Below are 25,161 nucleotides of genomic sequence, written 5' to 3' on the forward strand. Positions count from 1 at the left end.
GATGTAATAATTCGTATTGCGTGACACGGTAGGTTAAAGATGAATGTTTGCTAATGACGGTCGCATATAGTGTGCACCGTGCCAGTTTGAATGAAAGTGTTGTTTTTTTTTCGTTTTTTTTTTCAGGTTCAAATAAATTTATTTTTTCAAAGCTACAGATACATAAATGTCCTCGTGTAAGAAGGCTATCATTCGCCATACGTCTTTCTTCTTTCTTTCTTCTAACAACTTGAATGTCATCTCTCTCTCTCACACACACACACACACACACACACACACACACACACACACTGCTCCTTACACACACGCATAGCATAAGTATGTATATCTTACCATTTATAGTTTATTTTACAGTACATTAGAATCATGTTTTCCGTGTACATTAATTAATTTCTACATCAATAATTGTGTCATTGTGTCAGACATACTAATTTATGTAGATTCATGTATATATTTTCCATAAACACTAGCTGTGAACATTTAATACATTATATATACTACACACTTGACCTTGAATTTAACACCCCTACTAATATATTTCAGAGTTCAATAATAATTATAATAATAAATATGTATTTTCACACTCTTAATATATTGGATGTATAAACAAATTGTATGTTTATAAATATTCATTTCTTCATTAAATAAAAATATAATTATTATGTCAGACATACTATTATATATAATTTGTATCGCGCATATTATATATTTTCCTTACACTCTAACATTCACTTGCATGCATCATCTTATATTATTCATTCGCATGCATCATATTATTTTCTATATTACATTGTATACAAATATATTACAGAGTTCAATCGTAATCATAATTATAGTATGCAGGTTTCACACAAACATTCCGGAAAAAATAGTCCGGTTTTCTTGCTACGTAATTTAGACACTTATTGTTTACTTCCGGTTTATAGCAACAAATGGTTTTACTGTAAGTAAAGTTTACAGTTCTTGAAATAGTGTTTTGTATTTTGATATCACTGAAAGGTTTTTAGTTTCTGGTGTAACTTTAAGATGTAAATATATGTTTTCGTTCAGTATCCTTCGTATAATAATTAAGGCAGATGCAGGAGTTGTTGATTTATTCTGAATTTTTTTTATGTTTCTCACTTTGCAAATGACCCACTTAGTTGTATTGATTATTGTGTTGAAAAGAGCTGTTGTCAAATTGACAGATATATCTCCAAACATCATTATCTCTTCGTTTATAGTATTTGGTGGTGTTGTTAAATCAAATATAGTGTTATTGTATAGTGTATTTTGAATTAAATCTAGTAATTGAGTTGTGTAGTTACATATGAAGAATAGGTGTGGCAAGGTTTCTGTTTCAATGTTGCATAAATGACAAATCCCATTTGACCTATTCATTACCTGTAATCTTTGTTCTGTATATATTATTCTGTGAATGATTTTCCACTGAAAATCTTTCATTTTGTTTGTTATTGCTATGTCAATGCTGTTTAGGTTCTTCCATATTTTACACCATTCTATCTCTTTTTGAAAGTGATCACTCCATTTTGCTTCTGCCTTTGGTCTTGTAATTGTTACTTTATTATCAAGTAGAAGCGATAGTTTAAGTTCTTTTGGTTTTAGAACTTTAAAGTGATCTATTTTAAAAATACATATTTCTGATTTATTGTTGATGTAAATATTCTGGGTTTTTTATTCTTCATCATCTGGTCCTTGCAAAGTAGTGATATAACATTTTGGAATAGCTCTCTATATTTTTGAAATTTCTGCAATCCAGTTTTGTTTAAAAGTAAGTTGTCTTAATAACTGATGATTGTTTATAAAAGTGTTACTGTTTTCATCCCATATGTCAGCTATTTTAGTTATTTTACTTTTGGAAAAAGCTGGTATAAATAATGGGTGTTTGTTTAACTGCAAGTTTTTATTACCAAAAAGTTGACATGATCAAATTTGTTGTATACCATTTGGTATTATTTTTGAACTGAAGTTGGTCCATGCTTTCAAAATAGTACAATAGAATTTTGACATTCGGTTATTAATATTTAGTCCTGTTAAGTCTGAAAAGGCTGTTAAGAAATTATTTTGCATGTATTTGGCATCCAATATTTTTAGACAAAATTTCCCTATAGCATTCCAGCTTTCAGTTTTTGTATGCAGACTTTCTACCAAATCTATCAAATTTATCATATCCATCCCCCTGTTTTCTTTGCTATTGCAACAAACTTTCCTTTCAATCTGATTAACTTTCCCATCCCAAATAAAATTCCATATCATTTTATTAATTTCTTGTAAGTAAACTTCTGGGATTCCCCTGGCTTCTATTTCAAATCCTATCAATGAGATAATGAAAGATTTAATAATGAGTAAAAAAAAAGTGTTTTTTAGTCGATTGATGGGTGAGATAGGGTGCCGTTTCCCTCGTGACGGAGTTTCCGGCCTTGCACTTAACATATTAAATATAGCACTGTCATATCAAAAAATGAAAATCACATTTTCCATGCAAGCCCTGTGGGATCGAAAACAGAGAATGTTGAGCTAGCTCCATCTCAACATTGAAAAACGTCATTTATTTGCCAGACAACGAAATATATAAGTACATCTATACTGACTTAAAAAGCGCAATGCGAGTTTGTATCGATTGCGATTTAATGACAGATTGTGAACAAGTTATTGTTATACAAAGTTGGCACGAGACGTGTCCTCTCTTAGCCCGATTAGACCTGTTTCTAATAACAATCTTACCAGATATAAAGAAGCATGATCCCAAAGGAAAATCATTTTCTTCAATTAATGTTTATACTGTCTCTACCTCAGTAAACACCGATGAGACAATAAAATGAATAATTCATCGAATTGTGACCGTTCAAGCAATATAACAATAGAGCATCACCATACAGCTTCCATTAAAATGTTCAGTTAACCAACCTTATTTACGTCGGCTCCCTTATCCAGAAGTATCTTAACAATTTCTGTGTGACCACAATGAGCTGCTCCGGACAAAGCATATGACTGAAACATAAGTAATCATCACAAATTATAAGTACCGCCGACATCGTCATGCTTCAGATACATGTATTATCTTGTGGTTAAGTTTTTCCTATATGTAAATAATAATCACTTCTATAAATTAATCATCAATTATATCATACACATTACTTTTCCTTTTATTGATTTTTTTCTTATTGATTCATTGATTTATTTCTGTCAACTGATATATTCAGTAAAAGACACTTTGATTTACCTGTACGAGTAAAAGGAACAATGATTTAAATACACAGGTAACAGCCAGTTAAACTGATAAAAGAAAACTCCAACTGTACAATTTACCGAAGTTTTTCGGACAACCTAGATATATATTTTCTGATTTAAGGGAGAAACATGATGACAAAGAAAATATAGCTTTATGACTAGTCTAAGGGCCACAACCTTAGTTTACTCGTACAAACTTTAGGAAAGTATTTTTCAATACAAAGTATACAAAGTATACAAAGTCATCAACCTTCAACTATTGAAGTGTTTATTTGAAAAAAATATTTCATCAGTGTTGTTGGAAAGTTTCCAAGTATTTAGTCACCTTATATGAATTGTACTTTGTTGCTATTCTGTAACATTACACGATTCAGAGTTGTGTTGCAAAGATACGGAACTTGCTCGAGTAGAAGGTCATATCATGGCAGTGTCATAAAGGGGTAAATATTAAATCATAAACTGAATGCAATTCTATTACAATCACAACATCTATATCAATTCTAAAACTATTCCCGAAGTCGGTTTGTTGTATTATTAATTTAGTTGTGGACCTATATCTCGTCTTCCCTTGTGTTTAATGAAATGTCTCCGAACAAACAACAATATAACATGATAAGTGTAAGATTTAATAAATATTGTCGTATGAATAAGTACATGTAATTACCAATGAATTCATGACTAAACATATATTGTTCACTGTCGTGTGGCTAAGTTATCCCTGATCAGTTAGGTAATTAATAATATGAATCATATCAAATAATCACCTTATTACAAACATGATGTTTTTCTATCAGTATCTGACTAAACCTGCGTTCTTCTCATCTCGTGTATCTGATCAGTGTACACTAAATCAGACCCGAGTTCAATGCCTTTTGATGATATTTCGATCTCTCGAAGCTGGTATTAAGGTCTTAAAAGACTTATTTTATTGTTTTACATTTTCAATATCATTTCAAGCTCGACATTGTAGTCGATTTTAACTTCCCACAATGATCTGTAATCGTACAAATTATCTATTTTACGTGACATTTTATTTTAAACTCAATAATACCCAAGAGGGTATAACGACTGGATATTAATGTGGCATACTATAAACGTTTTTATAACAACCCAACTGATCATATCGACACGGGCAGCATTCAAAGAGTTTGAGATATGGAACATCTCCATTAAAGTTATGTTGATAGGAACTGGCATCTACAAACAATTAGAACATGTTTAATGGCTTGAATTGATTGAAGGTAGGTAACTAGCGGGATATTGTTGAACAGTAGGGAAAAGACATGCTTTTCATCAGGATTGATGGGTTAATATTTGATACATCCCCGGGAACGTGTGATTCCAATTAAAATATTTGGTTTAAATAAGTTTGCTCGACGGCCAATTGTAAGAATCTGTCGTTCTGTTTAAAAATAAATGTCTTTCTTGATGAAATGAAAGAAGCACATTTACGGTGAAGAATGTTGATTGACTAATCAATGTTAATATGCTGCGAACTCCTGGATTACTACGCCTACACTTTGTATTAAGTTATCCCCATTATTCTTGATGTGTTGTACGGCTAGTTAATCCTCGATAAAGGTTTCCTTTGCAATACTTCAAGTTTGCAGTATAATTAGAACATTATTTGTTCCGGGTTTAAAGTTCACGGAATTGATATCTGTATCTCTGTGTGATAACCTTATTAAGATGACATTAAAGTTGAATTTAATTCGTAATACGACAATGTTGACTCACAGCAACGATGTTTTTTATCAAAGAACTCGTATTTCTTTAATGCCCACTGTTATCTTATTCAAATGAAAAAATTAACATCATTACCATATCACAAAGATGTTCTGGTGATGTGATTGTAAACAATACATATAATAATGAAACAATTAATGATGGTAATAAGGTGTAAGATAGCTCTATAGCAATCTATTGGTATACAAATGGCTAAGTAACGCGTTATTGTATTAGCATGATTGGGTCTGTTTCTGAGGAGTTACCAACAATGATGATCTATCTTCTATATAAAGGTAAATTGTTGTGTTCAAAACTGATTGAAATGCCGACTTAGCCTCGGTAAATACTGCTATTTAAACAATTAATCGAATCATGTCTGCCATCAACATATCTCAAAATGAAAATCGTTTGGTAGACTGACCTTAGCCGGATCAGCTCCTCTATCAAGGAAAAAATTGACCATGTCGATGTGACCACCTTCAGCTGCACCCATCAATCCCTGTAACAAAATTAGTCATAGAATTACACCATTGACAAACGATATTACAATGTTATATCGTAAATAATGTGTGCATTGTCCATGTGTGATGTGGCTGGGTATAAATCGATCATTATATAAAAACAATAATGCCTAATAGTATAATATACGTATCCTATATAGATAATGTTGGGCTATAATCAAGGTTTTGTTTGAGTAGTTTAACCGATATTTCTTTACGATGATTTATCCCCCAATTGACAAACGATATTACAACGTTATATTGTAAATAATGTGTGCAATGTGGCTGGGTTTTTATCGAACATATATATAAAAATCAAAGTACTGTAAGTACTGTAGCGCTAAAACTTTTGTGCAATTTTATCAGTTGACAATAATTTACACGGTTTTTTTTCTGTTGGAATTGTATCACAAACAGGATTTCCCTTATTTTTGAGCAAGTCGATATTCAGTTCTTCAATTGGTTCATTACCGTAATTTGACAGATAACACGTTTGGACCTGACCAAACTCACATGTCCATTGAATTCATTTTAGTTAGCCAAAAGCCGTTTGAAAGTGTTAACACAGGTGTTTCATTGAATATGGTTGATGTTAACTTATTCCAACACATGTTGTTGACTTCTATTACATGAACGCTCCAGTCAAATGTAACTAATTTAGGGCCTTTTGATTTTGTGAAGCAGTGTCAAGGTAAAAATGAATGTCAGACGGTCACTGCAACATTTTGAAGCGTTTTACCCTGGTCATTGTATTGAGAAGATTTCGTGAAAAGACTATTCCGACTCTCAACGATATCAGATTACTTAAATCTTAAAGAATGAAGAATTTGGTCGGACTCTTCTAAGTTTAAGGAAACCCGCCATATTCTGATTCAGTCATTGCATGGAAAGGGTAGATGGTATATCTTATCAATAAACGGGCCACAAATACACCGATTGCAAAAGTGGCAATCGAATATGGCCGAACTGTTAAAGCATGTCAACATGTTACTAAGTTTGATGGAAATCTCTCGGACTACACATACTCCAAAACAACCTAAAATTCTACTTGCACACATGTATTAATGGCAACCCAAGATCACATATATATGGCTTGGTCGATGCCTCCTAATTTTTATATCTGTTTTCTATGTCAATGCCATGAAATTGCGAAAAAAATGGGGACGGAGTTATGAGGAAGAGTACCGGGAGCTGGCAACGGTGTTTGGTGGATTTGAGGTATTTGCCGAAACGGAGATAAACAAGAGATCCCGGAGGGATGTTGGCGTCCACCATTGAATGATCTTTATAGATTCTATGTCAGATTGATCTTCTCTCTATTTTCTCTTCCTCTTACTAATCTGTGTAAATTGAGAAACATCCCTCAGTACTTTTCAAACAAATTGGTTTGGTTTAGTTTGTTTAACGTCCTATAAACAGCAAGGGTGTGCAAGGTTTTGGAGGTGGAGGAAAGCCGGAGTACCCGGAGAAAAAAAAACCGGCCTACGGTCAGTACAAAGGGAACCTATATATGAAATTTGAGATTTAGCGATAATGGCTGTCTGTCGGCCATGTTGTTTTCAGATTGGTCCCAAAATGCAATACGAGGGACTAAGAGGAACCTACATATAAAATTTCAGGAGGATCCCTTCTGTACTCTCTGAGAAATAGCGATAACAAACTTCAATTGTCAAAATCTAAGATGGCTGCTTGTCGGTCATGTTGTTTTCCGATTGGCCCTAACATGAATTATGCATAACTAGGGACCAAGGACAACCTACATATGAAACTTCAGAAAGATCCCTTTAGTACTTTCTGAGAAATAGCGATAACAAACTTCAATTGTCAAAATCCAAGATGGCTGCCTGACGGCCATGTTGTTTTCTGACTGGTCCCAAAATGAAATATGCATACATTGCAACTAGGGACCAAGGGCAACCTACATATGAGATGGTGGGCTAAAAATCAGATGGTGGGCTAAAAATGGGGTCATAATTGGTATTAATTTCAGAGAATGGACTCAAATATATGTTCTCCATTGCACAACTGTATCTTATGTAAAATTTTAGGGGTTTATTTTCTAATCATTCGTGATTCACAGCCCGATTCCCGTCTGAGTTGAATATTAATTCAATAGTTCTATATGTTGTTGAAAAAGCATAGTTATTAAGACATAAATTGAAATATTAAAGACACTTGAATCAACTGTATATTATTCAATAATCAACACAAATGTTGCTGCATTGAAATCATTTAAATTTTAAGAACATCTTATTTTGATATATATATGTTATACCATAACTTTTTACACGTTTTATAATTCCAACATCCTCATTATGCAAATTCCACATGAACTTGTATAATACAAAATAAGAATAAAAGATAATGATTTAATATATTATCCATGGTTATACATATTACATAATATGCAAGAAATAGTGAGTGCGTGGCACAGTAGAATAGTGATTTCAGTTTTGTGTGGTACTTTATATAAATTATACAAAGGCAACGCAATTACCAGTTTGTATTATTACTTTACCTTGATAAGTAAGATTATGAAATATATATGATTGACTACTCAGATTCAATTTCTGTATGAAATATTTATTAGGGCTTTTCACTTTGTGGTGAAAAGACCTTTTGTTTATGTTCTGTTTCTTCTTATTAGGGCTAAGGATGCAAAGGTCATGTTATGATATTATGGTACATTAGTTCTGGGGATAACTTTTATTTAATTACATGTTTAAGGTCAGAGGTCAAATAAAAAAGCTCGCTAAGGGGTCAAGTTCATCTATTTTTAGAAAATCTTTATTTTTCGATATTTTTCAAAAATTCTTTCGGAATATAATGCAGTATGTTATTCCGATGACTTTGATGTCTTTAGTTTTTCGGTTACGTTTGACGTTAAGGCGGTACGTCATTTTGAACATTTCTTTTGTTCTCTTTTGTATCAAGACCATGCACATTTTATTTTTCTTCTCAGATTCTACCAGTGCGATCCAGAACAAACTTGGCAATATGACTATGAGATTGCACTGACCAGCTTTTGAATTCATGGGCTCGGTCCAAAATCCAATATGGCCGCCATGACGTCATGTATTAAAAAGCTTAAAATGGCCATAGTTCAAAAAGTATTCATTTTACAGGGGTCATGTAATTATGTTATTTGTAGACCATGCCTGGCTCTAACTTTTACTTACCAAAAGTTTTCAGGTCAGAGGTCAAATAAAAGAGTTCGCTATTGGGTCAAAGTTCACCAAATTTTCAACTTTTCATTTTATGGATTTCTTATTATTGATCGATGCAGTATATCATTCTAATGATTATGGTGCCTTCGGTTTTTCATTAGCACTTCCGGTTCAGGTAGTACGCCATTTTGAAAATTTGCATGATTGCGCAATCATTTATAAATCTTTAAACGACATCTTCTCAAAAACCAAAAGACCCAGGGACTTTATATTTGGCCTGTAACATGTTTGGGTGAAGGGCTACCAAATTTGTTCTAATGAATGACCTTGACCTACATTCAAGGTCACAAGGCGTAGAAACACTCTAAAATCTGTAAACGATTTCTTCTCAATAACCAAGAGGCCCTGGGACTTGATACTTAGCCTGTAACATGCTTGTGTAAAGGGCTACCAAGTTTGTTCTAATGAATGACCTTGACCTACATTCAAGGTCACAAGGAGTCAAATAGTCTAAAATCTTTAAACGATTTCTTCTCAATAACCAAGAGGCCCTGGGACTTGATACTTAGCCTGTAACATGCTTGGGTGAAGGACTACCAAGACTGTTCTAATGAATGACCTTGCCTTAGAATTAAGGTCACAAGGCGTTAAAACAGTCTAAAATCTTTGAACGATTTTTTCTCAATAACCAAGAGACCCAGGGACTTGATATTTGACCTGTAACATGCTTGGGTGAAGGGTTACCAAGTTTATTCTAATGAATGACCTTGACATTCATTCAAGGTCACATGGCGTCAAATAGCCTAAAATCTCTGAACGATTTCTTCTCAATAATCTAGAGTCCCAAGGATTTGATATTGGGTCAGTAGCATGCTTGAGTGAAGGGCTACCAAGTTTGTTCTAATGAATGACCTTGACCTACATTCAAGGTCACAGGTATCAAATTGGCTAAAATCTTGAAATGACTTCTGAGAGGCCCAGGGAGTTGATATTTGACAGTAGCATGCTTGAATAACGGTCTAAACATTGTTTAAATGAATAACCTTTACCGACATTCAAGGTCATAAAGGTAAATGTTCCCTTAAGTTTGTCAAGGGTGTGAAAAGCCCGTCAAATTGTCCATGACAATTTCTAGTTATTATTATTATTCTTCCTAATCTTTTGCATTTCATTTTGTAGAAACTGTAACGCCAAACTGGTTAAAGTTATTCAGATTTCTTTTTCAGCCTTTATTATAGAATGATTTGAAGGGGTGAAGGAAATAAAAATTAAGTAGGTCGAAAAATCCAAAATGGCCGCCATGACGTCAAAGCTCATTTTGCTTGAATAACCACAACTCAAAAACGGTATGAGGTTAATAATATTCAAAGGTATATTCATGTAGGATTCATCTGGGGCCAACTTTTCATAATACAGGCTTTGAGATTAGAGGTCAAACAAAAAAGCTCGCTGGAGGTCAAAGTTATGCTATTTTAAGAATTTTTATTTTTTTACTATTTTTGAAAAATTCTTCTACATATTAATAGAGTATGTCATTCCGATAATATTGATACCTTCGGTGTCTTAATAGCACTTCCGGTTAATGTAGTACGCCATTTTGAAAATTTTCCTATATATTCTATATTAAAAATCGTTTTACATTTTAAACTTCTCAAATTCCACCAGTGCGACTCAGCACAAACTTTGACAAAATGACAAGGAGATAGTACTGACCAAGTCTTGTTATCATGTGGTCAGTCCGAAATCCAATATGGCCACCATGACGTCATGTATTGAAAAGTTTAAAATGGCCATAACTAAAAAAAAATATTCTTCTACACAGGTCATGTAATTATGTTATTTGTAGATAATTCCTGGAGCTAACTTTTTGCTACAAAAGTTTTCAGGTCAGAGGTCAAATAAAAAAAGTTCGCTATGGTGTCAAATATGTCTATTTTTAGAAAATCTTCATTTTTCAATCTTTTTCAAAAAATCTTTCAAGGTATGATGCAGTATGTCATTCTGATGATTTTGATGTCCTTAGTTCTTTGGTAACATTTGTCGTTAACGCGGGACGTCATTTTGAATATTTCTCTCTATATCTTATGTATGTCTACAACTCACAGTTTAAGTTTCTTCTCAAATTCCACCAGTGCGATCAACATAAAATTTGACAAAATGGTTATGAGATGGTACTGACCAAGTCTTGTTACTATGGGGGTCGATCCACAATCCAATATGGCCGTCATGACGTCATGTATTAAAAAGTTTAAAATGACCATAACTAAAAAAGGATTTATTCTACAGAGGTAATGTGATTATGTTATTTGTAGATAATGCCTGGCGCTAACATTTATTACAAAAGTTTTCGGGTCAAAGGTCAAATAAAAAAGTAAGATATGGGGTTAAATTTGTCTATTTTTAGAAAATCTTCATTTTTCAATCTTTTCAAAAAATTCTTTTGAAGTATGACGCAGTATGTCATTCTGATGATTTTGCTGTCCTTAGTTTTTCAGTAAAATTTGCCGTTAACGCGAGATGCCATTTTGAATATTTCCCGTTATATTTTATGTATTTTAAAAAACAAAGGAGTTGGACGGAGGGAGATAACTCGTACAATGTGCTTGTATGGGTTATCTCCCCTCGTCCAACTCCTTTGTTGAACGTTTCATCTCAGATGCCAGATTAATTCAAAACTAGAATGTGGATGACCTATCAAGTGTTCTAAAATATTTTCTTTTACGTTTCGAAATACCAAGCCTTTAGGTCAGTTATGCTAAGTAGGTGAAAAGCCCGTCAAGTTGTTAGCCAACAATTTCTAGTTTAATTTTTGTTGCTATTATAGCGTGTGTTATATAGATTTATTGGGCAATACGACTTTCAACATATTTCAATCATACAAATTACTCCATCCTACTCTTTAAGTCACCTAATACATTCACAGTTATGGAAGTAATTTCTACCATATATGAAGATTAATTTCTCACACATGGGAAGATTTATAAGTTGACATATCTGTGTATCTCTAGCCGGCCAGTGTATTGAAAGATTCCCTGAGGCTATACCTGAACTGTCCAGGTAATCAAAGGGTGTCACACCTGTATCAGCAGGTGTGAGGAGAGGAGGGGAGGGGGGGAGGTGGTGGTGGGGGTTGTTAACCTATAGACCTCCATTTTTCACCTGCGAGATATACCCAGAATTTCTTAAGACTGTCTTTATAATAACATTTACAAGATGTAAATCATCTTTGACTGACGGTTTAAAGATACAGTATAATTTATCGTTTTGTATCGGATTAAAAAACTCTACTGAGCTAGATATAGTTACACGTCTTTTGCATTGAAACATATGTACTTGTGCAATTAATATAATAATTAAAATAAGACCATCAAATGTTAGATGGCTATAAAAATTCAAAATTTACTGGGTGTAGATATGATTAAAAAGTTGTTACATTCCAATCTAAATATATAAAGTTTTTACAAGAATTTATTTAATATATCTGTGTTTCTTTTATACTCAGAACATTTTAAACATACAGTTATTAAAGTCACAATATGTATATAGGTATACATACGTCTCTGTCTTTTTTTTTTATAAAAATTCATGTTTATAAGTTTCGTTTGAAAAAAAGAGAGAGAGATTTTGCCGATTGTTGTGAGAAAATGGCTGCAGTTCAGTCCCAATATTCTTAAGTCAATTGAAATATACTGTTTCCTAGCAAATATATCTAGGTTGTAAATAACATAATTTCACTTCAGGTAAAGTTGTTAATTGGAGAATTCACCTGTGACCAAATTTGGAGACAGTCGGAGTGTTTCACGGTTGGCTGACTCTTGTAATTAACCCCTTGGGGTCAATTAGTGTCACTGACTATAGCTAACCTACACTTTGGCGAGTCTATATATAGGACAACACAAAAGAACTAACAAGTAGCACTAGTGTTACTCAAAATTTGAAGCGTCAAATTGACGAGCGGCTCAAATTATTTTCTGCGTCAATGCACTGATTTAAGATATTGAAATTATTATAAAATTATATTTGCAAATGAGCTACGAAAAGATAGTACTAAATCTTTCTTTAGCCTACTGTACTACAGCTTAGCCTTACTGTTGTTTGTGTTAAAAGGCCATTTACATTCCGAGCAAATATGAATTAAAACAACTATAAACACACATGTGAATATATATCTTTTCTTGAAATATAGAAAGATATAATTATAAAAAACATATTAATAGAAAAAAAAAAATCCGCTGCAGGGAATTGAACCCCGGCCTCCTCGGTGGAACACTTCGCCTCAACCTACTTAGCTAACCGGGACGTTATTCAAATGTATGATATTTTATAAATAAGAGCCTACTCAGTCCAACATTAGTTTTCTTTTCTTTCAAAATTTATCTTTATATTATATTTTCATTGCAAAATAAGTTAACAGAATGATGACAAACCTTACAGTGTTGCATATTTGTGCAAATTTGCCACTATAGATATCACAGTAGTCAAGTAATTTTACAAAACACCAACCGAGGGGGGGGGGGGGGGGAGGTAAAAAGCGCGTTGCGTGCCCATCTCTCAAAAGCGCTGACAATAGCTGCTAAAATCTATGGTTTTAGCGCTAACAATAATTAAAACATGCCCATTGGTATAATATACGTACCTTATATAGATAATGTTGGGCTATAAGCAAGGTTTTGTTTGTTTTATACTCCAAATGAAAAATAAATCGTAACTGTATAAAATGACATCTATAACCGTCTCGGTAAACACTGAAACACTGACAACTGATTTGGTCATTGAATCGTAAATGATATCAATATTTCCTTTAACATATGTCTCTTCGACTACGTTCAACTTCGGATAAAAGATCTGACATCAACAAAAGGAAACATAGAAAGATTGCATGGACCGTCAATATAATGTTAATTTCCTATCGGGAAAAGTATTAACAATATATAAATAACTATATTTACATCCCTACTTGTTATATCAAAGAATTGAATGAAAGAAAGTGTAACTTGATAAAAAAAATGACATATAAAAAGAAAGAGAAATAAAATGCGATAATATTGAAAGTAAAATGTTTAAATGAACAATATATATAATGTACATTCTAACATTTAACGCTTTCTATTAATCACTTTGCTGGGTAATAAATCTGTAATAATGCATTAGGCAGTATTTACATTACTGTTTAGATACTACGGTTATATAATATTAGTAAAATCATAGAATCTTTTTCTATCGAAATAACCAAGACTGATATTGTTATTCTAGCTTCGAAAATTATCATATCGATCAAAACAAAGAACCATGATTATTTTTACATTTTGTTATCAAAACTAGAGCACATAATGCGTAAGCGTAATGCGTAATGTAGACTGTCATGACATCCAAATCACATCTGATTCCAAAATATTCAATGCAGCGTCAGACAAAAAAAAAATATCGTTGATAAAACATCATATTGCAATATCGACAATTTGGCGGACAAATCTGATTGGCTGAAATAACATGACTTCAGAGAACACTCACACTGACGTGCAATACTATCGCAGAGAGCATTTCAATGTAAAAATTTGACATAACATGTAATATCTTAAGAAGCAGATATTCTAAAAAGTAAATGTTTGTGGAAATTCACATGCAGTATATTGATAAAGCGGTAATATAATGTTCATGAGAAAATTGGCGAGGAAAACGATACGAAAATATGGATCACAGACGATAGAATAAGGATATGGCATAATTATTGCAATTGTAAAAAAAACATGACATGTCTATGGACCAACAACAATAAAACCTGATTAGTGTATGATTTAACCTTCATTGGTCACGTGTCGTACCAATGAATTCATGACAAAGCATACAAGATTGTTTCATATGTGTGTATCCACCCGAAGGGTCATCAAATGTGGTAAATTCCGAGGTTAGCCGAGGGTTTTACCACATCTCGTTATCCCGAGGGTGGAATATCCCTAACCTATATATACAAATAGTAAGAGATTTTCTCTCATATCACTAACAAATTTCTGGAAAAAGAGTCAGTCATCCATTTTCTTATATTTTTAAATTTCTTTATTTGGGTTTTTTACCAAGAATACTAACGCCGACTTTGATTTGGTTTTTAGCTTAGCGTCCTTTTAACAGCCAGGGTCATTTAAGGACGTGCCAGGTTTTGGAGGTGGAGGAAAGCCGGAGTACCCAGAGAAAATCCACCGGCCTACGGTCAGTACCTGGAAACTGTCCCATTTGGGTTTCAAACTAGAAAACCAAAGGCAAAGGGATAGTGATAAAATTACAAAATAAGCCGGTCTCATATTTTCCAATCAGGAATAAGATGTTCTTACTTCTCTATGTGAATTGTATTTATAATTGTACTAAAACAGGGTGAATCATATATTTACTATACACACCTTCAAATAAAAAATTGTATGAGATCATCTAAATGTCACTTGCCTTGAGAACTTTGTGTTTAATTGGTGCACACAGAGGAGGTGTTACCACGTGGTATAAGACAGATATAGGTCTACCTGAACAAAATTTTAGTACAATTTTGTAAAGTCATCAACCTTCAACTATAGTAGTATTTATTGGATTAAAAACAGAAAACGATCGAATAATTACAAATATTTATAATACTATTAAATAAGATCTTTAGTCACTAATACATGTTCTATTGGTTATCGTCGAGGGTACTGGCGTTAGGGCGCCATCAATATTTATCTGTCTTATGGTAAGCTCCGCCTTTCTTAAATAAATATGTTCTTTATTTTCTTCCATTCCCTTGTATGTTCATTTGAAAGAATAGCATTTTTAAATCAACTTCCTTTCTGTGATTGAATTGCATTCAATCAAACACACTATACAAAGCCTTAATTATCAACATTGCGCTAAAATGACGTCATAGTAACGCAATTGATCTCAATCACTATCTTCGCCTTTTTTTCAAACTTAGTGCATAGCCAAGCATGTCCGTGATGTTGATCAAAATGACGTAACAATCACGTTATCTGATCTTGACTACATCTATACTTTCATTAATGCAACCCAGATTGAAACTGAGACAATGCGAAACTCGGGTGCCAAATGTAAAGATTTCTCGTTAAAATTAATACCGATTTTATAATAGCTCTTTTGTTAAAGTGTTTATCGGGCTATAAATATAATTTCAACCGGTTGACGGTAGGAATTAGGATGTTATTATTTTTTCTTCGGTATGAGGTACGCCAATAGGTTGCGTTACTGGTATTTGCACGTGCAAATTGGGTAAGGTATAGCCTATACGTGTCATTCAGGCGACGCAGGTATACCAGATCACACGTAAATTTTAAATTTTTTAAGGGTAATTTTCATATGGTGTATTATAATACAGTATAGGTTAGGTTAGGGTAGGAGTTGTGTGTGTGTGAAATATGTTATTTTGTAATACATGTATTGTTATTTGACAATAAATTAGCCAGTGCCTATGTCGCTGGGAAATACAACTTTTGTGTTTGTGTTCTTTATCCTATTGGATAGTTTAGAAGAGAACTGTCGATTTCATGCTCATTAAACGGCGATTTCTTCTTATCAGCAGTAAAAAAAAAAGGTAGATATATCAATACGAGATTCTATGCCGTAAAACTGTTCTAAACATATATGCTTTCGGGTTTTAAACACTGTTTATTTCAATCGATGCTTGTATACAATTTTTACTGGGAAAGTATAATGCAGTCATGCAATGTGCGATTGAAGAGTCCGCGTAGCGTTTTGTTCACGAATGGTAACATATGTATTCTTGTAATACCTACTGAATAATAATGTCATTGTTTTGTCTCTTGTATGGTCTTTCAAAAACATGGTTTCGGACTCTTTTGATTTTCGTAATTACATGAATTTTTAGTTTCATGATATATCAAAAAAGTATGACAGATGACAGGGATTTTTGTATATATAGTCGCTTTAAAACTTAGTGTAGATATAACTGTTGACCATCTAGGCGCCGCTAACAACGTTAGTGGCATAAGAATTTTATTTCTGTTCTTGTTTCTGGATATTTTCAGGCCGAATGAGCTTGAGAAATAATATCAAAAGTTATATTCATGAACACAATAAAAGAAAAAAAAATGCATAAACGATTTCAAATAAAAATGTTAAAATTCAGCAACAATTGGTCAATAAATTAACAGTTTTCAAGATCAGACGTATATCGTATTATCAGGTAATTCAGTCCTACAGATAAAGTTTTGTTCATGTTTCAATAATAAAATGAAAGATATACAAGACCTATAAACCAACTAACTCATCATATTGTACAATACTATACATTTGATATTAACACACACACACACTCAAACACACACTCACACTCTCTCACACACACACACAGACACACACATATATAGATATAGTATATAGTATCTATATAATTGCAGGCGTCTGCAAATGGTTAGTATTTATAAAATATATATATCAGCCCCTACTTCCATAATATCAAAAAGGTATAACAATAGAAAAGCCAGAAAAAGGGGGTCAGCTTTCGATTCACTTTATCTTATTTCAGGCTGTGAGCAAGTTATTCTAATATGTAGTGGATGCGCTCCTCTTTTAGCCTGATTAGTCTGTTTCTAATGCTTATCTTACTAGTATAAAGAATCATGATCACACATGAAAAAGCTTTGATTTTGTTTAATTAATATTTCAAATTTTCTCTACCTCTCAATTAATGTTTCAAAACGCCTCCTTTGATTAGACATTACTTGATTAATTTGTAGAATTGTGGCTGAAAATCAATATCAAATAGAGCATCAGCATTAAGCTGCCTTTAAAATGTTTACTTAACGAACCTTATTTACATCGGTCCCTCTTTTAGGAGTATCTAAACAATATCTGTTTCTAATGATCGTCCTACCAGTTATAAAAAAACCTGATCACAAATCAAAAAAAATGTTTGATGTTGTTAATGTTTCAAACTGATAAAACAATATCAAAATAAAGCATCAACATTAGGCTGCCCTTAAAATGTTAAGTTGATAACCCCATTTACATCGAATCCCATGATATTGTCATCGTCATGCTACCAAAACAGGTATTGCCATGTGGTTAATTTATTCCCGAATGGTATATTGTTAAGAATTAATCAAAACATGGGCGACAGTGTAATGCAAATCTTTGGAACAGATTTTATTCAGTCTTAGTTAAAGTTTGGGTTGTTTCATATTAGGAACAATTTGGTGATATTAAAAGCACTTAATATGTATTTATAAGAGGTCAATACTATTTTTGATGTCCCTTAGAGAAAAATTATTTGTAAATGATCAAATTATTTGTAACATTTCAGAGGTAAATATTAAGTTATAATTTAAACTGAAATAGGATGGACTTCTGTACTCTTATTTAAGGAAAATAATTGCAATCTATAGAAATGTGCAATGGATCATGTAACGGTATCATTCTTATAAAAATAATGACGTCATAGCTGTAAGTATAAGTAAACCCCGTCCAGTATATGACTAAGCTTACACTTATAACCTATGGTGTGGTTAAGTCATACCAAATCAGTATGATGACTAAAGAGACATCGTTCACATGTCGTGTGGTTAATGATCCCAGACAGGTATATGGTTAAACTATTTAAATCATGCTATCACTTTAATTCCAAAACATTTTTCTTATATTTTTAAATTAGTGTTTTGTCGAAGCTTGCATTACGGTGCTTTCAAATAATCGATCAGAGACAACGTTGACAAAATCATTGTTAAGTGTCTTATGATTTTCTTACCAGTTATAAAGAATCACCAAAGTTAAAGATTGTTTATTATCTATTCAATAAATAATAAAAAAAAATATATGTGCATCAATAAACACCGATAAGACATCAATTAGGTAATTCTTTAGATCGTGACTGAAAAGCAATATAGTCAAACTTCGATGTTTCGAAGTTCAAGGGACTAACAGAAAAAAAAACTCCGAAACAGCCGGACTTCGAGTTATTCATGGTTGACAATAGATCGATGTTTTCTTGATAATGACCATATCTGTTAACGTTACATGTCCTCGGTGTCTTCGTGTTGATCCTCGCCTGCCAGGCTCACATCGAAATGTTTAGTTAATTTACTCCAAACCCAGCAAATTAAAAGTACTTTTCATCAATAATACCTTAGCATTTTTTAATTAAATAAACTATGCATATGTTACAAAGCACTTATATCCCGGCTCATAGATAAAACAAAAGTACAATGCACACTTATATAATTACGTTAACGTTTTTCTGCTAAAGACACATGTGTTTACGTTATGTGCATATAAAATACGGAATGCCGATCAGTTGGAGAATGCATGCTTGAGTGACAAATAACCGATTTACATGGATATTTATGTATAAGTTTGAAACGTGACACTTTGAATATGAGTGAAGACATCGCTAATTGTTTGTGTTTAAAATTGATCCGCTCTTGTTGTACTGTTCCGTAAAATTTACTCACCAACCGCTGATTTCAATGGCGGCGGAGATCATCAAAGCCGACTACTGGTATGGTTTACCGTGTGATTAAATGCCATGGCTTCTAAACATACCATTTATCTATCAATTTAGTCTTATTATTAATTAACCCCATGATCGGGAGTGACAACGCACGCTATCGTTCTCCCTATTGTCAGTCAGGGCATTTTTGGGAGGGGTGTGAACTCTTGCCGCGGGGGTCACGACAAACACCAGCCCAGTGGTCAGTACAGGTAAATGTTTTGTTCGAATCATGAGATGTCATTTACCTATAATATCATAGCTAACGGGCCATGAAAAAAGTTTGATACATCGAAAACTTCGATTTATAAAAAATCAAATTTTTCATAGGTTCGTTAGTAGCGTTATATAGTGAGGAAATTCGGGACTAAGCAAAAATTCGATACAGCGAGAAATTCGAATAAACGACGTTCGAATCATCGAGGTTTGACTGTATTAAAATAGAGCATCAATATCAATCTGCCTTTAAAATGTTAAGTGAACCAATCTGATTTACGTCGGCTCCCTTATCCAGTAGTATCTTAACAATGTCTATGTGACCATGCTCAGTTGCATTGAACAGCAAAAGACCCAACTGAAACAAAATGAATCACCCAAAATTTACATGTACACACGACAGCGTCATCATCATACTACCAAAATATGCATTTTGATGTGGTAAAGTTATTCCAGATCAGTGTAATATACAGAATGAAATAAAACATGGAAGACGTCATAATACATATCTTTTTCATATATTTTGTTCAGTCGGAGCCAGAGATTGGGTTGTTTCATATAACTAACAATTTGTCCATATTGAAAGCACATGATGTAGTCATAAGGTGTCATTATTACATTTGATACCCGCTAGATAAAAGGGATTACTACAGTGTTCCAGCTAGGTCGGGTTAGCAGGGCGCGGCGCCCTGCCCCTAATTCAAAGTTAGAAATGCGCCCCGCCCCTTTTCCTGTAGTACTGCCCTTTTTCTAAGTGTCATTGATGCTCATTTTGCCTCGTATACTCTAGATCCGATTTGCTGAAGCCATGCAATATACAGTCAGCCAGTCAGTCACTAATTGGCCACCTGTAACACCAGTCCCCTTACCTGTAGACCTTTATCCACGGTACTGATGGACGCTGCCCGAGGCAGAGATCGGTCAGCTGGGGATCGAGCTGGTGTTTTATAGATTCATTTAACCGTGACGAGTCGATAGGATCGGTTGGTAATCCAATTAAATCATGATCACGAAGGCTTTTTGAAGATGGACAAAGTAATGATAATGGATGGAAATGTTGTTTTACTTATGTAAACAACTTTTGACAAGACCGAAAAGAGCCGCACGTTTGTCGTAAAGTTATCCCATGAGCACGTGTGCAATTGGCGATCGATCTATATATCTTTGAAATTTTCTTCACATGACAACACGAAATCCTTCTGTTTTAACCAAGCAAACTTTTAAGTAAATGATCATGAGATCACTTTCCAGTGATTTTCCAGTGATCAAAATTAGCTTTCGGTTGCTTTTATTTGATGAAGTTTGGCGGGACGCCGGAAATGGTTCGTTTGTAAAGCAGATGTCGCAAATTCTCTATGTGAATTGTATTTATAATTGTACTAAAACAGGGTGAATCATATATTTACTATACACACCTTCACATAAAAAATTGTATGAGATCATCTAAATGTCACTTGCCTTGAGAACTTTGTGTTTAATTGGTGCACACAGAGGAGGTGTTACCACGTGGTATAAGACAGATATAGGTCTACCTGAACAAAATTTTAGTACAATTTTGTAAAGTCATCAACCTTCAACTATAGTAGTATTTATTGGATTAAAAGCAGAAAACGATCGAAAAGATCTTTAGTCGCAAATACATGTTCTATTGGTTATCGTCGAGGGTACTGGCGTTAGGGCGCCATCAATCTGGATTCAATCAAACACACTATACAAAGCCTTAATTATCAACATTGCGCTAAAATGACGTCATAGTAACGCAATTGATCTCAATCACTATCTTCGCCTTTTTTTCAAACTTAGTGCATAGCCAAGCATGTCCGTGATGTTGATCAAAATGACGTAACAATCACGTTATCTGATCTTGACTACATCTATACTTTCATTAATGCAACCCAGATTGAAACTGAGACAATGCGAAACTCGGGTGCCAAATGTAAAGATTTCTCGTTAAAATTAATACCGATTTCATAATAGCTCGTTTGTTAAAGTGTTTATCGGGCTATAAATATAATTTCAACCGGTTGACGGTAGGAATTAGGATGTTATTATTTTTTCTTCGGTATGAGGTACGCCAATAGGTTGCGTTACTGGTATTTGCACGTGCAAATTGGGTAAGGTATAGCCTATACGTGTCATTCAGGCGACGCAGGTATACCAGATCACACGTAAATTTTAAATTTTTTAAGGGTAATTTTCATATGGTGTATTATAATACAGTATAGGTTAGGTTAGGGTAGGAGTTGTGTGTGTGTGAAATATGTTATTTTGTAATACATGTATTGTTATTTGACAATAAATTAGCCAGTGCCTATGTCGCTGGGAAATACAACTTTTGTGTTTGTGTTCTTTATCCTATTGGATAGTTTAGAAGAGAACTGTCGATTTCATGCTCATTAAACGGCGATTTCTTCTTATCAGCAGTAAAAAAAAAAAGGTAGATATATCAATACGAGATTCTATGCCGAAAAACTGTTCTAAACATATATGCTTTCGGGTTTTAAACACTGTTTATTTCAATCGATGCTTGTATACAATTTTTACTGGGAAAGTATAATGCAGTCATGCAATGTGCGATTGAAGAGTCCGCGTAGCGTTTTGTTCACGAATGGTAACATATGTATTCTTGTAATACCTACTGAATAATAATGTCATTGTTTTGTCTCTTGTATGGTCTTTCAAAAACATGGTTTCGGACTCTTTTGATTTTCGTAATTACATGAATTTTTAGTTTCATGATATATCAAAAAAGTATGACAGATGATAGGGATTTTTGTATATATAGTCGCTTTAAAACTTAGTGTAGATATAACTGTTGACCATCTAGGCGCCGCTAACAACGTTAGTGGCATAAGAATTTTATTTCTGTTCTTGTTTCTGGATATTTTCAGGCCGAATGAGCTTGAGAAATAATATCAAAAGTTATATTCATGAACACAATAAAAGAAAAAAAAATGCATAAACGATTTCAAATAAAAATGTTAAAATTCAGCAACAATTGGTCAATAAATTAACAGTTTTCAAGATCAGACGTATATCGTATTATCAGGTAATTCAGTCCTACAGATAAAGTTTTGTTCATGTTTCAATAATAAAATGAAAGATATACAAGACCTATAAACCAACTAACTCATCATATTGTACAATACTATACATTTTATATTAACACACACACACACTCAAACACACACTCACACTCTCTCACACACACACACAGACACACACATATATAGATATAGTATATAGTATCTATATAATTGCAGGCGTCTGCAAATGGTTAGTATTTATAAAATATATATATCAGCCCCTACTTCCATTATATCAAAAAGGTATAACAATTGAAAAGCCAGAAAAGGGGGTCAGCTTCGATTCACTTTATCTTATTTCAGGCTGTGAGTAAGGTATTCTAATATGTACTGGATGCGCCCATCTTTTAGCCTGATTAGCCTGATTCTAATAATTATCTTACTAGTTACAAAGAATCATGATCACTCATGAAAATGTTTGATTTTGTTTAATTAATAATTCAAACTTTCTCTACCTCTCAATTAATGTTTCAAAACGCCTCCTTTGATTAGACATTACTTGATTAATTCGTAGAATTGTGGCTGAAAATCAATATCAAATAGAGCATCAGCATTAAGCTGCCTTTAAAATGTTTACTTAACGAACCTTATTTACATCGGTCCCTCTTTTAGGAGTATCTAAACAATATCTGTTTCTAATGATCGTCCTACCAGTTATAAAAAAACCTGATCACAAATCAAAAAAAAATGTTTGATGTTGTTAATGTTTCAAACTGATAAAACAATATCAAAATAAAGCATCAACATTAGGCTGCCCTTAAAATGTTAAGTTGATAACTCCGTTTACATCGAATCCCATGATATTGTCATCGTCATGCTACCAAAACAGGTATTGCCATGTGGTTAATTTATTCCCGAACGGTATATTGTTAAGAATTAATCAAAACATGGGCGACAGTGTAATGCAAATCTTTGGAACAGATTTTATTCAGTCTTAGTTAAAGTTTGGGTTGTTTCATATTGGGAACAATTTGGTGATATTAAAAGCACTTAATATGTATTCATAAGAGGTCAATTCTATTTTTGATGTCCCTTAGAGAAAAATTATTTGTAAATGATCAAATTATTTGTAACATTTCAGAGGTAAATATTAAGTTATAATTTAAACTGAAATAGGATGGACTTCTGTACTCTTATTTAAGGAAAATAATTGCAATCTATAGAAATGTGCAATGGATAATGTAACGGTATCATTCTTATAAAAATAATGACGTCATAGCTGTAAGTATAAGTAAACCCCGTCCAGTATATGACTAAGCTTACACTTATAACCTATGGTGTGGTTAAGTCATACCAAATCAGTATGATGACTAAAGAGACATCGTTCACATGTCGTGTGGTTAATGATCCCAGACAGGTATATGGTTAAACTATTTAAATCATGCTATCACTTTAATTCCAAAACATTTTTCTTATATTTTTAAATTAGTGTTTTGTCGAAGCTTGCATTACGGTGCTTTCAAATAATCGATCAGAGACAACGTTGACAAAATCATTGTTAAGTGTCTGATAGCTTCAATTTATTTTTCAATCTAACATTGTAGCCAATCAGAAAAAAGCTTAAGCTAAAACTGGGGAAAGATGAAGATCGGAAACCAGGGTGTTGAGCTATCTCCATCTCAATAATGACCAATATCATTTGTCAGACAAAGGAACACCTTGTTACCTGTATAATGGTTTGAAAAGCGAGTGACGAGTTTGCATATTTAGAAGTTTAAAGACATGTTTTGAGAAATTTAATGTTTAACGAATGAGTACTTGATTCGATCTTTTCGCTGCCTCATTGGGATTGTTTTTTGTGATTAAATTACATGTTATAAAGAATCATGATCCCAAGTTAAAAATTGTTTATTTTCTGTTGACGAAATAATCTAAAATATATGCATATCAATAAACACCGACCAGACATTAATTGGGTAATTCTTTAAATCGTTATTGAACAGCAATATTAAAATACGCATCAATATCAAGCTGCCTTTAAAAGGTTAAGTGAACCAACCTGATTTACGTCGGCTCCCTTATCCAGCAGTATCTTAACAATGTCTATGTGACCATATCTAGCTGCTTCGGACAAAACATCATACTGAAACAAAAGTAAACACCAAAAATGTACATGTACAAACGACAGCGTTACCATCATGCTACTAAAACATGCATTGCTTTGTGGTAAAGTTATTCCAGATCAGTGCAATATACAGAATGAAATAAAACATGGAAGACGTCATAATACATATCTTTTTCATATATTTTTTCAGTCGGAGCCAGAGTTTGGGTTGTTTCATATAACTAACAATTTGTCCATATTGAAAGCACATGATGTAGTCATAAGGTGTCATTATTACATTTGATACCTGCTAGATAAAAGGGATTACTACAATTATTGGTAACTGAAGAAATTATTTGTAATATTTCAGAGGAAAAAAATTACACTGACATCTAAACTGACACGGGTTTCATTTTTGTAATATTTCTTTGAGAAAAACAAAGAGAGAAACGAAATCGTATATAAATCTATTACGGATAATGTAACAGGATCAGACAGATAAAAATAATGACTTCGTGATAACAAAAACAACTAAGTACATTTATAATAATGTGAAAAGTGTTTGACGAGTTTTAATCTTTTGAAGTTTACACACGGGTTGTGATCAAGTTACAGTTGTACCAATGGGTACTGGACGACAGTATAATGCATCTATTTTGAACAAATTTGGTTCAGTCAAAAGCAGATTTGTTGGGGGTAATTTTACATT

At 33.2% G+C, this 25,161-nt stretch overlaps 1 protein-coding gene across 1 annotated transcript in view; it reads right to left on the reverse strand.

Moving 5' to 3' along the window:
* Positions 1-25,161, reverse strand: part of LOC117334821 (ankyrin repeat domain-containing protein 50-like) — an 83,908-nt gene that overhangs the window by 54,119 nt on the left and 4,628 nt on the right. Inside the window, exons 3-5 of the mRNA XM_033894639.1 lie at positions 24,408-24,491; positions 5,381-5,458; positions 2,908-2,991 (exon numbers count right to left, since the gene is read on the reverse strand). Coding sequence (XP_033750530.1) covers positions 2,908-2,991; positions 5,381-5,458; positions 24,408-24,491 — 246 coding nt within the window. The remainder of the gene's footprint in view (positions 1-2,907; positions 2,992-5,380; positions 5,459-24,407; positions 24,492-25,161) is intronic.

This window comes from Pecten maximus, chromosome 9, assembly GCF_902652985.1.
Source record: "Pecten maximus chromosome 9, xPecMax1.1, whole genome shotgun sequence".
Lineage (NCBI taxonomy): Eukaryota > Metazoa > Mollusca > Bivalvia > Pectinida > Pectinidae > Pecten > Pecten maximus.